The sequence below is a fragment of the Hemitrygon akajei genome, chromosome 26, assembly GCF_048418815.1.
Source record: "Hemitrygon akajei chromosome 26, sHemAka1.3, whole genome shotgun sequence".
Taxonomy (NCBI): domain Eukaryota; kingdom Metazoa; phylum Chordata; class Chondrichthyes; order Myliobatiformes; family Dasyatidae; genus Hemitrygon; species Hemitrygon akajei.
In genome coordinates, this window is record NC_133149.1 from 36,796,974 (window position 1) to 36,820,044 (window position 23,071).

Consider the following 23,071-nt stretch of genomic DNA (forward strand, 5'->3'; position numbering starts at 1 on the left):
ACATGTGGAGTTTAAAACTATTCCTCAGTGTAACAAACAAGGTTGATATCACTGGCTCTAAAGAAGACATACAGACATTCCATCCAGATAACTGGTAAAAATAGTAGTACTGCATGACCAACAGCTCCCAGAAAACACCACAGACTGCAGCCAATCACCTACAGGGAAATACTGAAGCAGTAAGGGTGGAATCATGTATGCAGAGGACACCATTCAGCCCTTCAAGTCTGTTCATTAAATTACATGTGATATGTAACCCAATTCTGTAATCTTTTTTCCCTCCTTTGGGAAACAAAAACCTCTCAATCACAGGATTAAGGTTAACATCTCTCAACACCAATTGCTGCTCTTGGGAACATCCTATCTTGTGTACCAATGATTACTAAATTTTGCCCCTGAAAGTTCTGTTTCTCATCTTTAAGCTACATCCCCCATTTAGAGGTCCCACTACCACTGGAACTGGTTCCTCACCCACTTCATTTGTTTCCCATAATACCACATGTGCACAACACATGGCCCCGAACTGTTTCCCTAGGCTTGGCTCATACTGACCCCTCTGCTATTCGCTGTTTCCTGAGTAAGCAATGGCTGCTGATTGGCCTGCATTCTTGTGAAAACAGCAAGCTTCCACCCCCCCCCCCCCCCACCAGAAATGCTTTGGTCACCAGCTAAGCCACATCTCCCGGCTTAGCCAGCTGTCAAAAATATTGAATATAGTGAGCAGCTATGGATGTCTCTCATATTTACAACTTCTCAAAAACAAAACTGGTCAATCATACTACTAAAAAGAATTTTAAAAAAAGACCTTAAAGAATTGAAAATAAATTAAAAGGTTTAAAACCACAATAGAAAATAATTAAATATATTGAAATGAATTTAACAATTTTTGCTAGCTCATTAGATGGAAATGTAACTGCCTCTCTCCCTGAGAACTATTCCAATCTGTAGAGAGGAATGGAGTGGATGAAGCTGTGCATGGAGTAATGTGGTGCTTACTCATTGGGCAAATTTCCAATGGCAATTCTGGGAAGAGGAGTCCATAAGGAGTCCTGTGGGAGCACACCCTCAGAATGAGGGCAACTTTGGGATTTCCACTTTTGTGTGAGAAGCCCCTCAAAAAATTTTCAGACAGCCCCTCTCTGCAGGGAAAAGTTGTGCACCGCTGCAAAAATATGTATTAAATTTAATCAGATCATGCCTTAAACTTCTAAATTCCAGGCAACAGAATCCAAAAATACTTCTTGCTCATGAGCCCAAAATTCAGGTACCATTCCTTCAAGAGGTAACAAAAGCACAATGTCGTTACAAATCACTCATCCAAAAGAAGGACTGGCTGCAGACTTCATTCAAGCTTTGGAGAAAAGAATACAAAGGTTGAACAGCAAATCACCCTGCAACCCTTGGCCATCTTACGTTCCTGGTCAGGATGTCAGGATGGGAAGGGATGCTTTTGTCTAACTCTATTCATCAACACACTTCAATAATGAACAAGATATGCTCCCTCAAATCCAGTGGGCATTTTCCAGTACTAATCAAGTTATATCCACTGTTGTCCATATTTATTCCCTAATGCAGTGGCGCACTGTGAAACCAAAGCTCAAATACCACGAGGGAAAAGCAGTTTCCCCAGGTTTCTGCACCAGCAGGTAATCCATGTGTTTATGAAGGAATGGGGGGGGGGGGGGAGAGAAGGGGAGGTGGATGACAACTCTTGGCCTGATCAATAAACAGCAGCTCCATTCAATTATATAAAGAATAACCAATAATTCCAAACAATGACATTGAGTAAGCTTTGATCCATGCATTAATGATCAGGCACAGTCTGGGAGTGAATAATCTACTTTCTGTTAAACACACAATCCCAGCAGATTGGGTGAGATTATCCTACTGAATAAACAGATTCTGGTTACACAGTGACTGGCCGAGCCTGTACTTGTCCTTTCACACAGTGGGTGGAATGTGAGGGAACTGGTTGAGTTTCACGGCGCTTAAATTGAGCATCCACCAAGAGGACCACAACCTTGCCGTTGGGTTTGGAGGCTTATGTGCTTCAGTGACTCAGAGAGCTATATTGGCTGGAGTCGAGGCTTTATGCTTTGGTCACCTATGCCAAACAGGTCAAAGGGTAGAGACCAGACTAAGAATGGTCCACCGTTCCTCCTGTTTTGGGGGTTCACCTGAGGACCAACAACCCTGACTGGTAAAACAAAATTGCTACAGAAACAGCACTAAAGAATCCTTCTACATCTAAGTTCAACAGTATCCCCAAGGCTCCACCCAGGGCTTATGTGACTGACAGTAGAGTACACCGAGAGGAAGCTACTAACATGATGAAGAAAGCCCTGAACACTGTCAGAGATGGAGGACCTTCATTGCTGCCCTGAACACCAGCAGCATAACAGGTTGCTGGCAAACCAAAATCATTCAGCTGTTGTTTTACGCTGTGATACAACTTTATCCATGCTCAGCCAGGTAACTGGACACAGAACGTTGAAGATTCTGCTCATTTCCACATTGCCTTTTACAATTCCCCTACTGATCCTTAAGTCATCTCACAGACAAAGCTCTGCTCATTAGTCCTGCACCTTAATATGTTAATATAAGCTGATAAACTTGATGAGTTTGTACCTTGCCCTTGTGCATCACTGTTGTCTCTCCTTATTAATTTCAGTGCGTTTTCAAATCAGCCCTTTCGCTTGCTATTACGACAGCCCAGAATAGTCAGTGAGAGGAACCCCAAGACTGAAGTTTCATCTTATACCTGGACGCAAGTGTGAAGTTAGAGTGCCTCTCAGACCCTGTCCTAAAAAATAGGGTGATGACTAGTGTCATATTGCACATCTACAATCATAAAGCAACGTCCTTGCCACCCACAAATCCCCACGTCATAACACAAGAGTTCACGCGCCTGCAACCTATTCAGCTTTGGGTTAGCTTTCTTCGACTATTTGACACTACTGCTTCCCACACCCTGTCCTCCTCCGTCTAGATGTAAGCCACAACTTCGAAGTCTGCACAACAGTGGTTTTGCAAAAGTAGACTTGTGTGAGAATTACAGAAAGGGAGGCGATACCTGCAAGTTGCTGGAACCAGCGAGGAAGCAGAGAGAACAGGGCCCCAACACACCAATCATGCAGCTGCAGTTGTGGCAAAGTTAGGTTTCAGATCAGCAAAGCATTAGTTAATGAAGATCTGTCTGGAGGTTCTTTCCTACCTGTGATATTGACTTCAACCAGACCTGATCGTGTACCAATGGCATTCGTAGCCTCACAGACATAGGTTCCGGCAAGGTCGTAGGTCACAGCCCCTTTGAAGAGCAGCGTGGTGTTCTGATGTTCCACGTTTACAGGCAGCGACCCATTTAACCTGAATAAAGTAAACAAAGTCATTTCAAAAGGTCCACATTCATGCAGAACCAGACTGGTGACTCTTCATTTCAAAACCCTGGGCTCCCTGGAAGTCATCAGGGCTACAAAGAGCAATTATACCTCCTCCCTCTGTGCAGTTACAAAGGTGTGAACCACATTGACAGCAATCTTTCAGTTAGAACTCAAGGACCTGCTTAAGTGCCACATAGTGGTTAAATAAAGTTGAGTTATTGCCATCTGCACAAGTAAGTGTATGCACAGGTGCAATGAAAAACTTATTTGCGGCAGGCATCACAGAGCATCAGATAAGCAGCTTTCACAAAAAAAAACAACACAAATTATCGACAGCTTTATAAAAGAAAAAACACAACCTGAACAAAAAGAAAGTCTATGCAGTGCAAAGTAGTCATAACTTTGCTAAACCATAGTGATTAGGGTTGTACCGATTATTTCAAGAACTGAAAGGCTGAAGGGAGTAGCTGTTTTTGAAACTGTAGCGTGGGTCTTCAGGCTTCTGTAATTCCTGCTCGAGGGCAGCTGCGAGAAAATGACATGGTCCAAATGATGGAGATCTTTAATGATGGATGTTGCCTTCCTGAAGCAGCGCCTCCTGTAGATACGACGAATGGTGGGGAGAGATGTGCCCATGACCCGTCGCGAAGAGTCTGCTACACTCTGAGGCTTAATAAAGGAATAGTATCTTGATATCTGGATAGATTTAAAACTCACTGTCTCCAGTAGGGAATTCAAATTCAAGTTATTGAACTAATGCAAAATGAAAGACTGAACTCGCGATCATGAAACTCTTGGATTGGACCATTAATGCTCTTCAGGAAAGGAAAATTGCCATCCTTACTCAAAGGCTCCTAGGAAAAAGCAAATGCCAGTGATATCTACATGCCATGAACAATAAACAAAAAAAAAACAAACCCCAAAAGCTCTGCTCCAGTCAGGTCCTTGCTTCCCTCATAACAAGATGCAATGGTCAAGCAGATAAATAAGGCATGTGAAAGGTCCACCATGTTAGTGTCAGAGTGCCAGACAGGCAAAAATCCAAACTGACATCATGATTCCCATTTCTTTTTTATATGCAATCTAATTTCTTAAATTACTCCTGAATTGTCAGTAGTGACATTTTATTACCTTCATTAAAGATTTTACTTCAAGGCCTCAGCTTCTCCCAAAGGCTAGATTGTGGTCAATATTTTTGTCCAGAACTGTGACATTCAGCCAATTTAGAATTTTGCAGTCCAATCACGTGTAATTTCCAGACAACTGCACTGCAGAAATATTTCTTTTTTGATTCAAGCTATCAGCATGCCATTGTTTTTCAAAATTATTTCATGAAAGAAAAGAATTGAAATTAAAATAGTCTACTGTCAACTTTACATAGTGTTTTTACATTTCCATTCTGGAGATTTAGAATACATGATAAATATACTAATCACACATACACATCTGTTACTGCATTAAGTTTGCATTCATAAATTTAAGCAAATATTATATGCCATGGAAGCTTGCAGAAGTGAGCTTAGACTTGAAGCTTTTCAATGCTATCAGGAAATTTAAACTGGAATAATTAACACTGAAGAACGATTTTGCCACCTGGGAAACAAGACCAAAATGTCATAAAACAGAAACAGGAGTTGGGCTTGAGCTTGCTTTAATGTTCAGTATGTTGTTCCTTTTTGAGCCTTGTGGTACATCGAGCAGCATTTTTGCTATTTCTACAGCATTTGTCTGTTCTTTGCAAGGCCGAGTTGCTAACTCAGCGCTCAACCCAGCACAGATGGAAAACGTGCAAGGTTGATTCGAACATGGGACCATTTGCCTCGAAGTCCAGTGCTGATGCCACTACATCACCAGCTGGTTAACATTCAATATGATCATATTAATCCAACTTTCCTCAAGTTCACCTTCCCATCCTATTCACATAATACTTGACCCCCTTAATGATTACAAATTTATGAACTTTGAATATATTCAAGGATTCCACCTCCATAGCTTTCTGGGCAAGGAATTCCAAAGACTCACAGCCCTTTTGGAGAAATTCTTCCTCATCTTAGTCTTAAATGGATGTACCTTATTCTGACTCCATGTCTTCTGGTCCTAGACTCTCCAATGATAGGAAACATTCCCCCACCTCCTACCTGCTGCACTTAATCTATCAAGCCCTTAAGTAATTTGCTGGCTTGATTAAGATCAACGATCATTATTTAAACTACAATAAGAATGGACTCAACATGTTCATTTTTTTTCTTCATAGGATAAATGCTCTAGTCGACACCTAGGATCATGCTAGTGAATCTTCTACAAACTCTCTCCAATGATAATATATCATCCCCTAAATAAGGGGACGAAAACTGCACACAGATGTGGCTTTGTACAGTCCTAGTAATTCTTTCCTATTTTTATACTCCAATCCCTTTGAAATGAAAGCCAGCATTACCTAAGCCTTCTTGATTCTCACTTTATGTTTCATATACAAGGACCCCTAAATCCGTCTGTGCTGCAGCTATCTCCACTTAAATCTATTTTATCATTCTTCCTTTCAAAGCAAATTATTTCACATTTTCCTCTATTACAACCATTCAGCAATTTTCTACCTAATCATTTAACTTCCTCCAAATTTGCCATCCCACCATTTAAGTATCATCTGCAAATTTAGCTCGAGAACAATCACTTCATTCCTCTAATTGTAAATGACGTCAGTCTCAGCACCAGTCCCTGTGACACCACACTGGATGCAGGTTGTCAACCTGAAATTGACCCTCTCATTCTTACTTCTAACTTTCTGCTTGTGAGTCACTTTTATCCATGCTGGTATAGTACCTTCAATACCGAGTTCTTATCTTGCAAAAGCTCTTCTCTTTCTTTCTTTCTTTTTAAATCTTTTTATTAATTTTTAAACAAACATAAATGAAACATGAATACAAAGTGTTTGAGTACATAATTAATAGTTTAAGTAGACATTCAAATATATAATAATCAATATATATAGCCTCCCAAACTCAAAGTATTTATGAACAAAAGAGACAAAAAGAAAAAAAAACAACCCCCCAAAAAAAGGAAAAAAAACTAACCAACATGGGCCATTGCATAATGTTAAGTACATACAGTAGTGCCAATAACTCCAAACCTCCATCCAAATAATTAAGAATAATCAAAGTGAGGTTTAGGAAAAGACAATTTAACTCATATGAAAATGTTGTATAAATGGTCTCCAAGTTTCTTCAAATTTAACTAAAGGATCAAAAACAACACTTCTAATTTTTTCTAAACTCAAACAAGAAATAGTTTGAGAGAACCACTGAAATATAGTTGGAGGATTAATTTCTTTCCAGTTCAATAAAATAGATCTTCTAGCCATTAATGTAACAAATGCAATCATTCGTCGAGATGAAGAGGATAAACGACTATTATCCACCATTGGTAAACCAAAAATTGCAGTAAAAGGATGCGGTTGGAAATTGATATTCAGAACTCTTGAAATAATACTGAAAATATCTTTCCAGTAATTTTGTAAACAAGGACAAGACCAAAACATATGGATCAATGAAGCAACATCAGAATGACATCTGTCACAGGTTGGATTAACATAAGAGTAAAATCTAGCAAGTTTATCCTTAGACATATGAGCTCTATGTACAACCTTAAATTGTATTAGGGCATGTTTAGCACAAATAGAGGACGAATTGACTAACAGTAAGATTTTCTCCCACTGTTCAGTGGATATAAGACAATGAAGTTCTTCTTCTCATTCCTTCTTAATTTTTTCTGATACTTCTGGCTGTATTTTCATGATCATATTATAAATAATAGCTACTAAACCCTTTTGACAAGGGTTCAGAGCTAAAATTCTTTCGGTAATGTCCAATGGACATAATTTCAGAAAAGACTGTAACTCATTATACAAAAAATTTCTAACTTGCAAATATCTAAAAAAAAGGGTTTTAGGTATGTTATATTTATTAGATAGCTCTTCAAAGGACATAACACTATCATCTAAAAACAAATCACGAAAACATGTTATACCTTTTGTTTTCCATAAGAGAAAAGCTTGATCCATAAAAGAGGGCCGAAAAGAATAGTTAGATATTATAGGGCATGATAAAATAAACTTATTCCAACAAAAAAATTTACGAAATTGAAACCAAATTCGCAATGTATATTTGATTATAGGATTTGTTATTTGTTTACTCAATTTAGATAAATAAAAAGGAAGCGAAGATCCTAAGATTGAAAACAATGAAAAGTCTTGTACAGATTTACATTCCAAATTTACCCATTGTGGGCAGGCAGCTGCAGTCAATTCTTGTGTCCAAAATATTAAATATCGTATATTAACTGCCCAATAGTAAAATCTCAAGTTTGACAAAGCCAAACCACCCTCCTTCTTAGGCTTCTGTAAATATTTTTTTTACCTAGTCTAGGATTTTTGTTCTGCCATAGATAAGAAGGTATTTTAGAGTCAACAATATCAAAAAAAGATTTAGGAATTAAAATAGGTAATGCTTGAAATAGATATAAGAATTTGGGTAATACCATCATCTTAATAGCATTAATTCTACCAACCAATGACAAAGATAGCGGAGACCACCTGATAGCAAGTTGCTTAACTTGGTCAATTAAGGGTAAAAAGTTAACTTTAAATAAATCTTTATGTTTTTTAGTAATCTTAATGCCTAAATAAGTAAAATAATCTGTAACTACTTTAAATGGTAAATGTTTATAAATTGGAACTTGCATATTTAATGGAAATAATTCACTCTTATTAAAATTCAATTTATAACCAGACAAGTTACTAAACTGAGCAAGCAAGGACGAAATAGCAGGAATAGATCTTTCAGGGTCGGATATGTATAGTAACAAATCATCAGCATATAATGATACCTTATACGTCCCCTCCCCACGAGTAATACCCAACATATTAGGTGATTCACGAATGGCTATAGCCAAAGGTACCAAAGCAATGTCAAATAATAAAGGACTTAAAGGACAGCCTTCCTTGTACCACGAAATAACTGAAAAAAAGGGGATCTTTGATAATTGGTAAAAACCGAAGCCAAGGGTTTATAGTATATTAACTTAATCCATGATATAAATTTTGAACTAAAATTAAAATGCTGCATCGTATTAGATAAATATGGCCATTCAACTCTATCAAGTGCTTTTTCAGCATCTAAAGAAATGACACATTCTGGTATTTTGGATGAAGGAGTATAAATAATGTTAATTAATTTTCTAATGTTAAAAGATGAATAGCGATTTTTAATAAATCCAGTCTGATCTTCAGAAATGATTCGAGGTAATATATTTTCTAATCTAGTAGCCAAAATTTTACTAAAAATCTTAAAATCCGTATTCAGCAAGGATATAGGCCGATAGGATGCACATTCAATAGGGTCTTTATCTTTTTTAAGGATTAAAGAAATAGAAGCTTCATAAAAAGATTGTGGCAATTTACCTATAATTAACCCATCTTTAAAAATTTTACAAAGCCAAGGAGAAAGTATAGAGGAAAAAGACTTTAAAAATTCTGCAGAATAACCATCTGGACCAGAAGCTTTACCGGAATTCATTGAAGAAATAGCCTTTTTTATTTCAGTTTCCGGGATAGGTGTATCTAAGAATACACTATCCTCTACTGTTAATTTTGGAATATTCAATTTCCTTAAAAATTCATCTATTATAGAAGAATCCTCAGCAAATTCTGATTGATATAAGGAATTATAAAAATCTTGAAAGGCTTTATTTATCTCTTTATGGTCAATCGTCAGAGTGCCATCTTGTTTACGAATCCTAGTAATCTGTTGTTTAATCAAAGCAGTTTTCAATTGATTAGCCAATAATTTACCAGACTTATCTCCATATATATAAAACTGGGTTCTAGATTTAATTAACTGATTTTCAATCGAAGAGGATAATAACAAACTATGCTCCATTTGAAGTTCCACTCTTTCTTTATAAAGTTTTTTGCTGGGAGTCACTGAATAAATCTTATCAATTGCTTTGATTTTGTCAACCAATGTTAATATTTTAGAATTAGTTCGTTTCCTAACTCCAGCAGAGTATGAAATAATCTGTCCACGAATAAATGCTTTAAAAGTGTCCCATAAGATTCCACTAGAGATCTCTGCTGTAGAATTTGTTGAGAAAAACAAATCAATTTGTTGTTTAATAAAATTAACAAAGTCTAAGTCCTGCAATAAAATAGAGTTGAACCTCCAAGATTTAGTATTAATAGATGAATCCATTATCTTAATAGATAACTTCAAAGGTGCATGATCAGAAATGGTAATAGAGTTATATTTACAATCTATAACATCTGTAAGTAAACGGTGATCAATGAAAAAGTAATCAATTCTTGAATAATTATGATAAACATGAGAAAAGTAAGAAAACTCTTTGTCATTGGGGTGTAAAAAACGCCAAATTTCGCAAATTGCTGAATCAGTCATAAAGGAGTTGATAAGAGAGGCCGATTTATTCGGAAGAACTTGTGTGGACTTGGATCTATCCATCGAAGGGTTTAAACAACAGTTAAAATCCCCACCCATTATCAGTCTATACTGATTCAAATTGGGAAAGGATGTAAATAGACACTTTAAAAATTCAGGACAATCAGTATTTGGAGCATAAACATTAACTAAAACTACTTTTTGATTAAAAAGTAGACCAGTAATAAGCAAAAATCTACCTTGTGGGTCTGAAATTGTTTCATGATGTATAAAGGAGGTTGAAGAATCTATAAAAATAGAAACGCCTCTTACTTTGGCTTGAGAATTCGAGTGATATTGTTGGCCTTTCCAAAACCTAAAAAAAGCGTTGACTATCCACCTTCCTAACATGAGTCTCTTGTACAAAGATAACATTAGCATTCATTCTATGGAATACTTTGAATATTTTTTTCCGTTTGATCGGATGATTTAAACCATTAGTATTCCAAGAAACAAATAACCCTATCCATATTGACAATATTTGTTACAATTAACACATAAGGTTAAAAAAAAGATGAACTCATGAATCCGGAAGAGGGATGTAAGTTCAGGAAGGAACCGGAAGTCACGACACTGCAGCCATTTTTGTAGTTTCATATAAGCCCATGAAGTAAAGCTAAGCACAAAGCAAGCAGAAAGAAAAAAGAAAAATCCCCCTCCCTCCACCCTCAAAACCCCAGGAAAAGCCAAAAAGAGGCAAGCAAGCAATCTAACACTAAGATTATTCCCATGTCTCAAGACGGCAATTCAAACAAAAAAAAGTTGAATAAAAGATACAAACCACCCATATTATAAGAAAGGGTTGGTATAACAAAAATTAAAATATAAAGTTAGTATTATATATATATATATATATATATATATATATATATATATATATATAAAACAAAAGGATTTTAAAAAAGAATTAAAATGATAAAACCCATAAATGAATAATACTAAATTAGTGTTTTAAAAGAAAGTTTAAAACTTATTCAAACACATCAAAACGGATATGACATTCCAAGCACTAAAGCCTTTCGGGAAGAAGAAACGACATTTTATTTTTTTTAAAAATCTTAATATTTAAACGTTAAAAACTATTTAAAAAAGTGTATACGAACTTAAAAGAAAACCCTAATAAATTACTTTCAAAACTAACAGATTAATAATATGAAAAAATAACAAATTCAAAATAAACCAAAAACTTTTACCATGTATAAAAAATACATGTAAGCCATACATTAAAAAAAACATCATTTTATAGAAGATCCAAATCTATAGACTAATTATTACATTAGTCAACCCGATAAAATGTTATTCTTCCAGAAATTTTTGAGCATCCGCTGGAGATTTAAACAGCCGATAAGTTCCGTCTTCGAGAGAAACTCTCAAATGTGCTGGAAATAACAGCGCTTGCTTATAGCCTTTCTGATGAATTTCCGACATAACCGATTTAAAAGCCATTCTTGCCCTTAAAACTTCGGGAATATAATCTTCCAGAATACGGAATTTAAAATCTTGAAAGCTGATCATAACCTTTTTCCGTGCAGCCCGAATCAAACGCTCTTTGGTATGAGGGTAATGGATCCGGAGAATTACTTGTCGTGGTTTCAAACTTGAATCTGAATGAAAACGAGAGATGCGATGTGCACGGTCGATTGTTGGAGGAGAATCCAGTACTTCTGAGCCAAAGACATCCATTAAACCATTCTCAAATTTTTCCGGAATCCCAATTAACCGAAGATTTTGTCTTCGAGAGCGGTTTTCGAGATCAGTAATTTTAAATTTATAATAATCCATCTGTTGAAAAGTCGAAGTTTGCTGTTGTTGCAAAGTTTCAATTATACGATCTTTCTGGCGAGCGGCTTCTTCAAGAACTAAAATACTTGCTTGTTGTTTTTGTGACTCCAGTGTAAGTGCTTGAAGTTTTGCATCAAATGACTTTAAAGTTTCATCGAACGTAGAAAGCTTTGCGGTTAATTTACTCTCCAGTTTTCCAAGTCTGTCGTCCATAAGATTCGCAATTGCTTCTAAAGTTACCGGTTCTTTCGTCTGTTTCGGTTCCTTTGCTTTAGACATTTCAGCGAGTTGAAGATGTTTCAAACAGTTGAAAAAAATTTCATATGTTTAAACCCCTTTAGAATAGGTATAAAAAGATCAATTAGGGGGTGTTTGTAGGTTTAAAAAAAAGTAAAAGGTTTGGAGCAAAGCCTAAAACCGCTTCACTCCATAAGCGCCATCTTGAGACCTCCCAAAAGCTCTTCTCAAATGCCTTTTCAAAATCAAAACATGTTCCTGGTTCCCTTTTGGGTGTTACTTCCTCAAAGACTCTACCTAATCAATTTTTCTCATGAAGCCATGCTGACTCTACTCAGGTTATAAGACCATAAGGTATAGGAGCAGAATTAGGCTATTTGGCCCATCGAGTCTATTCCACCAATTCATCTGGCTGATCCAATTTTCCTCTCAGCCCAAATCTCCTGCCTTCTCCCTGTATCCCTTCATGCCCTAACAAATCAAGAATCTATCAACCTCTGCCCTATATATACATAAAGGCTTGACCTCCACAGCAGCCTGCAGCAAAGAATTCCACAGATTTACCACTCTCTGGCTAAAGAAATTCCTCCTCATCCCTGTTTTAAAAGGATGCATCTTTATTCTGAGGCCACATGCTCTTGTCTTGGTCTCTCCCACCACAGGAAACAACCTCTCCACATTCACTCTACCAGGGCCTTTCACCATTCGATACATTTCAACTAGGTCACCCCTCAATCTTCTGAATTCTAGTGAATACAGGCCCAGAGCCATCTAAAGCTTTTCTATGACGTCGTTCAACCCTGCTATCATTTTCATGAGCCTCCTTTGAACCTTCTGCAGTTTCATCCTTTCTAAGGAGCCCAAAACTGCTCACAATACTCCAACTGAGGCCTCACTGGTGCTCTATAAAGTTTTAACATCACATCCTTGTTTTTATATTCTAGTCCTCTTGAAATGAATGCTAATATTGCATTTGCCTTTCTCACCACAGACTCAGCCTGCAAATTAATCTTCAGGGAATCTTGCACAAGGACTCCTAACTTCCTTTGCACTTCAGTTTTTTTTTGTATTTTCTCTCCATTTAGAAAATAGTCAATCCTTTCATTTCTTCTACCAAAGTACATGACCATACACTTTCTGACACTGTATTCCATCTGCCATTTCTTTGCCAATTCTCCTAATCCATCTAACTCCTTTTGTAGCCTATTTCCTCAAAACTACCTGGCCCTCCATCTATCTTCATAAAATCTGCAAACTTTGAAAAAAGCCATCAATTCCATCATTCAAATCATTGACATATAATGTAAAAAGAATCAGTCCCTACACGAACCCCTGTGGAACATCACTAGTCACTGGCAGCCAGTCAGAAAAGGCTCCCTTTATTCCCACTCTTTGCCTCCTGCCAGTCAGTCACTGTTTTATCCTTGCTAGAATCTTCTCTGTAATACCAAGGGCTCATAGCTTGTTAAGCAGCCTCATATGTGGCACCTTGTCAAAGGCCTTCTGAAAATCCAAGTACACAACATCAACTGATTCTCCTTTGTCTATCCTGCTTGTTATTTCTTCAAATAATTCTAACAGATGTGTCAGGCAAGATTTTCCTTTGAGGGAAACCATGCTGACTACAGTCTATTTTTAAAATCATATGCCTTCAAGTACCTCAAGTCCTCAACCTTAATAACCAACTCCAACATCTTCCCAAGCGCTGAGGTCAGACTAACAGGCCCATAGTTTCCGTTTATGACTTTCTTCACGGTGTTAACAGTTAACTGTTGTAATTAGTTTTCTTGATGGGATAGGTAAAAGCACAGAGGGTGTGTAGTTTTGCTCATTTCTAGTCTTAGTGCTTCTCTCAATTTATGTGCAAATTTCTAAAAAATTGCATTTACCTGGACTTCTGGCTGAGCCACGGTTCTGCCTCTCCAAAACCACCATCCACCCTTCCCCATCACTTCACTTGCTCAAATTGAAACAGATGATTTGCCTCCAGATCAATCCAACTCTGAGCTAATCTCCAACCCAGTCTTGATCCAGGACTGATGCTGGCTATCTCCACCTACTTAATATTGATATTCCCACCGCTCCTCCAACTTCTCCACCACTCTCTGCGCACGGATGCATCCAGCTGTACTAACGGTCTGCGTTTGGGTGGGGGTGTAAGTTGGAGATTTGCTGGGATCCACACCGTTGTCTCAGTCCAGCACAAGGTGTCACTGCAGAGAAGGCACGGCAGCTTCGCTACTTTCTTTGCGGTTTGCGTAGATTTGGCACGTCATCTAAAACTTTGACAAACTTTTATAGATATACAGTGGAGAGTACCCCAACTGGTTGCATCACAGCCTGGTATGGAAGCACCAATGACAAGGAACGGAGAAAAGCTCCAGAATTTGGTGGAGGCAGCCCAGTCCATCACAGGTGAAGCCCTCCCCCCATTGAGTACAGTTCCATGAAAGCAGCATTCATCAAAAAAAACCCTTAACTTCCAGACCAGGCCCTCTTCTTGCTACTACTGTTGGGCAGGAGGTATTTGCAGTTTGCATTCCTTTGCACGTTGGTGTTTGTCAGCTTTTATGGACAGTTTTTTTGTAAAATTCTATTGTATTTCTCTTTTCCTGAAAATGTCTGCAAAAAAATTAATCTCAAGGTAGCATATAGCAACATATATGTACTTTGATTATAAATTTACTTTAAAATTCTAACTTTTCAACTTTAAGCAGCATTAGTTGTAACTAAGTGCCACACTTGAGCAGATGGGCAGTCAAAATGGGATTCAGGTTCCCTGTTTGCTGGTACGCACCTGGCTCTGCATCCGTCAACACTGACGTAATGGAGCAAACCTCCCATGCTTCCAGGAACTGACAATTAGATATCAGGAAAGGACATACGGAAATGAGGAATAAACTGTCCTGGTCCCACTGGATCTCCATCAAAGAACACTGACATACAGGAGCAGTAAAGAGAGAATCCAGTGATTGGGGTCAAGAGCCAGATATCCTCTGCACAATTCCCCAGAACTGCATCTCTTCTGTACAACACGCAGACTGACGGGTGAGTATCTTTATAGCTGCCATCCACCCAATTTCCAACCAACAAAAAACAGGAGAATGACCTCACTTTAGCTTAGTAACACAGGAAAATTCTTGTCTATATTAGGTGCAAATGGAATACAGCAAAAATCATGCATACTACAGAAAAGTATATTTTTGTTTCTGAAATTCCTGCATAACCCTGGTTTGAATCACATGTTCTGAGAACACTCAAAATCACACACACACACCCCTTATTCACATGTGGGCCTGCAAACACAGTTTTGTGAGTTCTAACTTCTTCCCACTAATCATCCAACCCATTCACATCAAAGGCATCAATGATTGGTCGGGAATGTGCCCACTAGTATCCTTATTTTTTCCAATATCTGATGCAGGAGGGAATTTTTCTTGAGTGAATGAGGATGTGGGAAGTGTCAATGGGAACATATTCAGCCCACATTCCATATGGATACATCCCAGCAGCAGTCGTTCTAGAAAGGTGCCTAATTGAGCGCAGGGAAAATTTACAAGAATGTTGCCAGGACTTACAGACCTGAGATAAAGGGAAAGGATTAACAATTAGGACTTTATTCCCTGGACTGTAGGAGATTGAGGGAAGATCTTGTAAAAGGTACATAAAATTATGAGGGGTTATAGATAGTGTGAATGCATGCAGGCCTTTTCCCTCATGTTGGGTGAGACTGGAACTAGAGTTCATAGGTCAAGAGCAAAAGGTGAAATATTTAAAGGGAAAGCTGAGGGGACACTTCTTCACTCAGAGGTTGGTGTGAGTGTGGAGCGAGCTGCCAGCAGAAGTGGTAGATGTGGGTTCAATTGTAACATTTAAGAGAGGTTTGCATAGAACCATGGATGGCGATGGTCCAGATGCAGGCAGAGGGGACTGAACAAAAGATCAGGTCTGCATGCACTTGATAGGCCAAGAGGTCTGTTGTTGAGCTGCTGAATTTTATGACATTGCCACTCCCCAGCCCACAGGCACCAAGATCACTTTCGGCCACCCCAGCTGATTGGACAAACCCCTGGTCTGCATAACAGTGTGACAATGAGGAATACAAAACTATTCCAAAACTACAAAAAAAGTTCTGAGCTATCGAAGGCTATGGAAATGTTGGTAAATAGGAATAGTATAGATAAGCACACTGGTCGTCATGGATACGGAGGGGTGAAGGGCTTGTTGCTATGCTGTGCATTTCCATGACACACAGTGAATTCCTACAGCAACCGCCCATGGAGCTACTTCAATAGATGACGGTTTAGTGTTCCTCTGAAGACAGACCCTGCCACGTTACTGCTAAATCTGCTGACTGCCAATGGCTGCCAGTGTCTTCAAGTTCCCAAAGATGCAGCTCTCTAACATCGCTGGCCTGTGCTCTCATATTATTGTGTTTAAGCTCTGCACTGACAGGCGCGTGATGAAACGCTTCACCGTGATGAAAAGCCGATTAATTGTCAGGGTAAATTCAGCTTCTCCCATCATCACCATCAAAGTTAAATCCTGTCCAATCCCTCACAACCTGTCACCCAGACTGCTGCAGTCACAGTTACTAAGCTCCAGGTTTGCAACGAAATGGTCCTGAAAGATTTCCAGAGCAGCCTGCTAAATGAAAAAAAAGGAGACAGACAGAACAAAGCGTGCCAAATACCAAAGGTTCAAGGTCAGGGTTCAGATTAACATTCCATCACATGTACACATCAAATTATCACATCTTCACTGTCTTGCTCATAAATAAACCAAATGCACACATAATGATGTACCATTAATCTTAATCTGAGAAGGTCTTCGTCAAGAATAAAACTGATAAATCCTAGTCATATTTTATCTCGTTGAATCGTTCACAGGATGTGGGAGACCCTGGAAAGAACAGTGTTTATTGGCAAACCCTAACTCCCGATGAGAAGGCGGTGAGCCACCATTTTGAACTGCTGCAGCCTGCTTGTAGAAAGCGACTCCACAGTGCTACTGCCCAGGAAAATACGAAGCTCAGTCCTAGTGATCAGGTAGGTGGTCAAAATGTGTCTGTCACGATGGTGTGCAACTTGAATGAGAACCTGGAAGCACTGATGCTCCCATGATTCACTTCACACTGAAGGTGGTAGACATGTGGAATGAGCTGCGAAGAAGAGCACTTGAGGAAGGTAGGGTGACTTTTTAAAAGACACTAGGACAGGTACGTGGATTGGCAAGGTTTAGACGATTCTGGGCCAAATGGGACTATCCTGGATGGGCTTCTTGGTTGGCTCTGACCAGCTGGGAAAAATGGCCTGTAAGAATCTTCAACTCCATAATACTTGTGCTTTGTAAGTGAGAGTGTTTAAGGGTTTGGGGTGTGGCTGTGGTCAAAGCATCCTTGGAAAGTTACTGATATCCCTTTAGTAATAAAAACTGGAATTGCAATTGGCTTATTATACATTGAAAAGCTTGTACATATGGATTAATTCATTACAATGGAGCATTAAGGGAGTGAAAGGTAAAACAGTTACTGGGAGAAGGCAGGAGAATGGGGTTGAGGAGAGAAAATAAATTAGCCATGATGGAATAGCAGAGCAAATTTGATGGGCTGAATGACCTGATTCTTCTCCCATTTCTTATGAATACAGAACAAATTGTAACAGCTATAGAGAAAGTGCAGTGCAGCTAGACAATGAGGCCCAATGTCATAACAGGGTCAAGAGTCCATCTTATCATACTAAGGGAACCATTCAATAGTTTTATCACAGTGGGTAAGCATTCATACAAAAAACAGCTGGATAAACCTGCAGTGAAAGCAGGGTCAATTCCCATCAGCACTCAGGGAGGTGTAACTGTTCCACCACCGCAGGCCATTACATCGCTTGACCTAGCCACAAGAAATACCAGTGTTCTCTGGATTGAAAGCAGAAAAATGGCCAGGGGCCATTAACACTGATAGCATCAGCGAGCCCCGCTTACCATACAGGGCTTGGCACAAAAGTGGACCATATCAGATTTAGTCGTCTTGAGACCATCGAGGAATCTTCAAAAGGTGATGTCTCAAGTAGGTAGCATTCGCTCATGGTTCAGGACATGCCCTCTTCTCATTACTACTGTCAGGGAGGAAGTACAAGAGCCTGAAGACACACGTGCATTATTTTAGGAACAGCTTCTTTCTCTCCATCATCTGATTTCTGAATGATCCATGAACACTACCTCACTATTTTGCTCTCTTTTTGCACTTAAAAATATTCTTATTTTAACTTGTGGCTTTTTTTAAAAAATGTATTGCGCTGTACTGCTGCCTCAAAACAACAAATTTCATGATACACGTCAGTGATAATAAACTTGATTCTGATTGGCTCAGCCTCCTGAACCCATCATAGATACAAGATTCAGCTGAGATATTTAAAAAATCAAGAATTAAGGGGTTAGCACGTGAAAGTGGCTCAGAGGTTGAATGTCAGCCATGAATGCCCAGACTAGATGCGAGGGGCTGAATGTCCACTTAACTTTCTTACATTCAGTGTACAACACAAGTGGCCTACTGCTGTAATTTCCATGCTAAATAAGGAGAATGAGTCAGCCCACTGAATGGAGATGCAGCCACTGTTTTATTCGCACAACAGCCATCCGATTTCAGAGATGCGGAGGAAAGCAGATAACAGAGAGAGGACAGTGTGCATTATAACAAGGAGAATTACCAAGTAATATAGCAAAAACCTCTCCTTACCCTTGCCTAGCTCAGTCACTCACTGAATCACTGGCAGACCTAAGATCTCCAATCACCCTCAATAAGACAGGGCATTCATGGGCCACACAGACAGGATATTGCATGTGTTGTAAACACGGGTTGGAATGCCACATGCATTATAAATACAGTGAGACATGGTACACTGTCTCCTGCCTCCAGTCATTATAAACAGGAAACGGTCCTTGCTTTCTAATCTACAATTTAATATTCAGTTGTATAAATACATTTATGAAATTTAAGGTTCCAGATTATATTAAAAATGAACAGAGAGACTGGAAATAATGAATTAAACATACGGGCTTCACACATCCATGTGTCAGGTCTGAAGCGGGGTGGGAAAAATCAGTCTCTGCAAATTAAATGACGTTGGCCATTTGCAGCAGGCAAAATCTGCCCAAATTTAGCACAAAGCAGCACTGAACTGGCAACCTTTCTCACAAATGCTCCGAGACAAATGGTGTGGAAAGTCAAAATGTCAGACAGGAGCAGAAGTGAGATCGCTGGGGTTGGGAGCAAGACTTGCTGATGGAGCAGAGTGCGACCCGTTTAACCGCCCAGAGTGCTGTCATTGGGTGAAGTGCCCAGCACAGGCATCCTGGGTGCTGACTATCAAACTACACTGCACAACTGGAGAAACTGAGCTGGCATTCAAAGACCACATAAATAAGGCATTCCCATCTTTGCCAGAAATGATCATTTGGAATCAGTCTGGTCACACGAGACAGACTGGCTCAGATCACTAACCCTGATTAGATTTTACAAGCAGGTTTCAAACTGACTCCAGACCCTTCTTCCACATTTCCCAACAAATCCACCACCAACCGCGTTAAGCTCTGCAGAAACAGCAAGCAAAGGGTACAAGTCCGCATGAACCCCCTCATGCCAGCCCCATGCTTCATTCCAAACAATGCAGTCCTGGGTGCTTTTATTTACCGATGAACAAGCTATGCTCCCCTTGCTCTGAGCTCCAATTTATTTTTCAGGATGCAGTTTGAACAGATGGGACTCCAGGGGGTTAGAGGCTGATTAAAACCTACTTGACCTGCTGCTCACCTGACAGAGACTCATTCAAAGCTGAAAACAGTTCTTTGAATGCTTCAATAAACATTACTGATACTTAAGCTGCCAACACAAGATCAGTGACCATCAGGCTCTGCGGCCTGACCCAGAAATACACACTCAGTCTAATTGTGCACGAGAAAGACTTACGGTAATAAGACGTGCATTATACCAGGATAGGCTTGGACATGAAAGCCTTTCACTTTCAGTTAAAATATGCATGTCAATTCATCCTCCCACAGTCAGTCAATACTCCAAAGCAGGCAGCTCTGTGAAATGTGGCTGTTTACAGTAAACAGTGACATTGCTGTGAAGGTGACTTTGCCCAGTGAAACTTAACATTGCACAAGTGAAACCCAAATGCAGTCAGAGTGTCACATTTTGAATTGATGTTTCCAAAAAAAATCACTCAGAAGTCAGAACAAATCGTGAAGCGTTTGCACCCTTTCTTGCTCAACCACACAGAGACATTTATTTAACAAAAGGGAATGATATTTGATAAGCAGTTTCGGTTCATTGAACCCTCCGCTTTTGACTCGTCTTTTGCCTATATTACTAAAGAAAGGAACGTGATCAAATGCCCTGAGCCTCAGTAGCACCAGGGTCACGGGGTGCAGCAACATCACACCTCCAGTGATGCTGGATATTCTGTCTCTGTGCTCTCCCATCACTTGATGGATCCCACCCTGGCATCCTAGCTTACTTGATGCCCTTGCTGAGGGCAAGCTGGCAAGAAAACAGAATCCAGAATGGGTTCTGCATCCCCAAGTCGCCAACCTAATCACAACTACCACCAGCTAGGACTCGTAACGCCAGCCATGAGAAGCAGCTCTTCACTGCAGGCCAAATACAGTGAGTCAGTGCATCAAGCAGATTGGGGTGGGTTCTGGATAATTCAGTCACAGACAGCACAATCACTGGGATCCAGTGTACAACAGTTCTAAATATTTCAGTCCCGCTGCATTTTGTATTTTAGCAGCTTTATTTCTTCAATGACTGCCCATCCTGACACCCTAAAGGATAGAACTGAAGGAGGACACGCGGAGGACAGTGGAGGGAGGGAGGAACAGGCTGAGGAAATACCCAGCTCCAAGTGCCGCACTTGGCTGTGGATAGGGGTAAGGTATTACTCATGTGGGAGGAGACTGGAGCATCCAGAGCAGTCACAGGGAGAATTACAAGCTCCTTACAGACGCTACCGTGCTGGCCTTGCAGAAGAACTCAGCCCAGTGAGTGCACTCGGGCTCTCGGACCAGAGCTGATTTTGCATTTCTCCACGATTCGCTCACGTGCACCCACTCCTCCCTGACTCTCCCATCACAAACCCTCCCTGTGAGCTGTTTACGGGGGCCAATAAACCCAACCACTCTGGGACGTGGGAGGAAACCAGAGCCCCTACAGTAAAACCATACGTGGAGAAAGTGCAAGCTGCCGCATACATACCCCCCACTGCCCCTGTGATGTTTATTTTTCTTGTTGCCCAAGACTATTAGCCAAAAATAATCTCTGCCTCTTTGACATGGCTCACATTTTCATTTGCTTTGCCCAGTACAACTTATAGGAATCAGCTTCAGACTTGGGTTATACTGGAGAGTTTAGGATAAAGAGGCTGTTTCCTGAAAGGAGGGTAGATGGCACCAAAAGAGCAGTCCTGGGTAAATTATGCTCAGTTAGGGTCGGGGTTGGATGCTCTTAGAAGAGCCATGTTTAGCAGGAAATCATAAACAAGTGATTCTGCAGATGCTGGAAATCTTGAGCAACACACACAAAATGCTGGAGGAACTGATGAAGAGTTTTTTTTCAGTCTTGACGAAGGGTCTTGGCCCAAAACGTAGACTGTTTAATCCCCTCGATACATGCTGCTTGACTTGCTGAGTTCCTCCAGCATTGTTGCTCAACCTTTAGCAGGGCCAGGTTCCTGGAAACCCTTGCTAGAAGCTGGGAACTCTCATCTGGGAGCACCCCTGTAATATTTCTGTGAAGTAACATGAAGTCAGACTTGTAAGCAGTTTGACTAGTTTCTTACACATTCCCCAGTGCACAGGACCCATGCAATGGACAGTCTTTAGTCCCTGCAGATCCAGAGCAGCCTCCTACGGCAGGCTATTGTCCTGGGCAGATGCTGGCCCACCAGCGGCAGGGATGGATTCTCAGCTAGGGAGGGCTCCATGCCTCAGAAATAGCCCTTACTGTTCCAGACTCTGAGAAAGATTAAAAAGTGCTATTTTATCACTTTCACATTCAAGTGTGACTAAAAATCAATGACGTATAGGGAACAGATCAGAGACACTTAATATCTCGCGACTCAATCAAATATCCTGAGCTAGAAATGGATCAATGATCCTTCAGTCACTGCAACTCCCTTGTGGGCAGTTCTGTTGGAGTTCCTTCATCGGGACTTCAACAGTGCAAAGTCGCGGCTCACCACAACCTTCTCAAGGGTAAATGCTGTCTAGATCCGATAAAATGACTGAGGAAGGACTAAATTATGCTGGTATCAGTGGCTGCCTGATAAGGGAAAGCTGCATTTATGCAGCACTTTCCATAGTACAATTCCCGACTATCCTAAGCTGTTTCAGAGCAGCAAGGAATGGCATAATCTGCCACTGTTACAAGTGACGATATTGGCTGCTGGGGCCCAAAGTTTGGGCAGGAACAGACAGTGGGATGTGGGTTTATTGAGGGAGTCTGTGCAGACACTGAAATAGCCTCAATCACAGATTAAAACCAAAGACATGCCAGGGGCCAGAATGGAAAATAATTGGACAGTTAAGGTGTGACAGGATATAGAGATCGGGAACATCATCTCTTGTGATGACCAGCTCAGTAAATGCAGATGATGCTGGTCAGCACCCCACAAAGACAGACTAATACTGTAGTAAGGACATCATTAGCATAGCTCTGATGGAAATATTCAACGGAACCAACTCATTAACTCCTATTTTCAAGCAGAGCTGCCATGCATTAGTTTCAAGAACATTGTTTTTTTTTGTAAAAGGACTCCCAAAGGGCCACAAGTACTTACATCTTCCAATTATACTTAGTTGCAGGTGGGTTCCCATCTGCTTTACACGTCAGCCTCACATTCTCTCTGTTCAAGTACCAATTCCCATCGAACCCTTCCACTGTAACCTCTGGTTCATCTGCAGAGACCAACAAACTCAGTAAAAATGGAAGATTCAGAGATCCATTCGTTTCAATCTTACCCAAGGCCCACATTGACATAAATAACCCATTTGTTGAGCCTAATGCACTGGTCACCCTGTTATTTAAAATGCAACTGTTTGCAATTGTGTCCCAGATAAGTTTACCCTCTCAGTAAACGTCACACAGTAATAATCTATGACTTTGATTCAATGAATATATTCTAA

At 39.9% G+C, this 23,071-nt stretch overlaps 1 protein-coding gene across 8 annotated transcripts in view; it reads right to left on the reverse strand.

Moving 5' to 3' along the window:
• LOC140716884 (nectin-1-like) overlaps positions 1-23,071 on the reverse strand; it is a 539,485-nt gene that overhangs the window by 350,973 nt on the left and 165,441 nt on the right. For all 8 annotated transcript variants that reach the window (XM_073029909.1, XM_073029905.1, XM_073029910.1 and 5 more), the window contains exons 4-5: positions 22,726-22,843; positions 3,215-3,366 (exon numbers count right to left, since the gene is read on the reverse strand). In XM_073029909.1, coding sequence (XP_072886010.1) covers positions 3,215-3,366; positions 22,726-22,843 — 270 coding nt within the window. The remainder of the gene's footprint in view (positions 1-3,214; positions 3,367-22,725; positions 22,844-23,071) is intronic.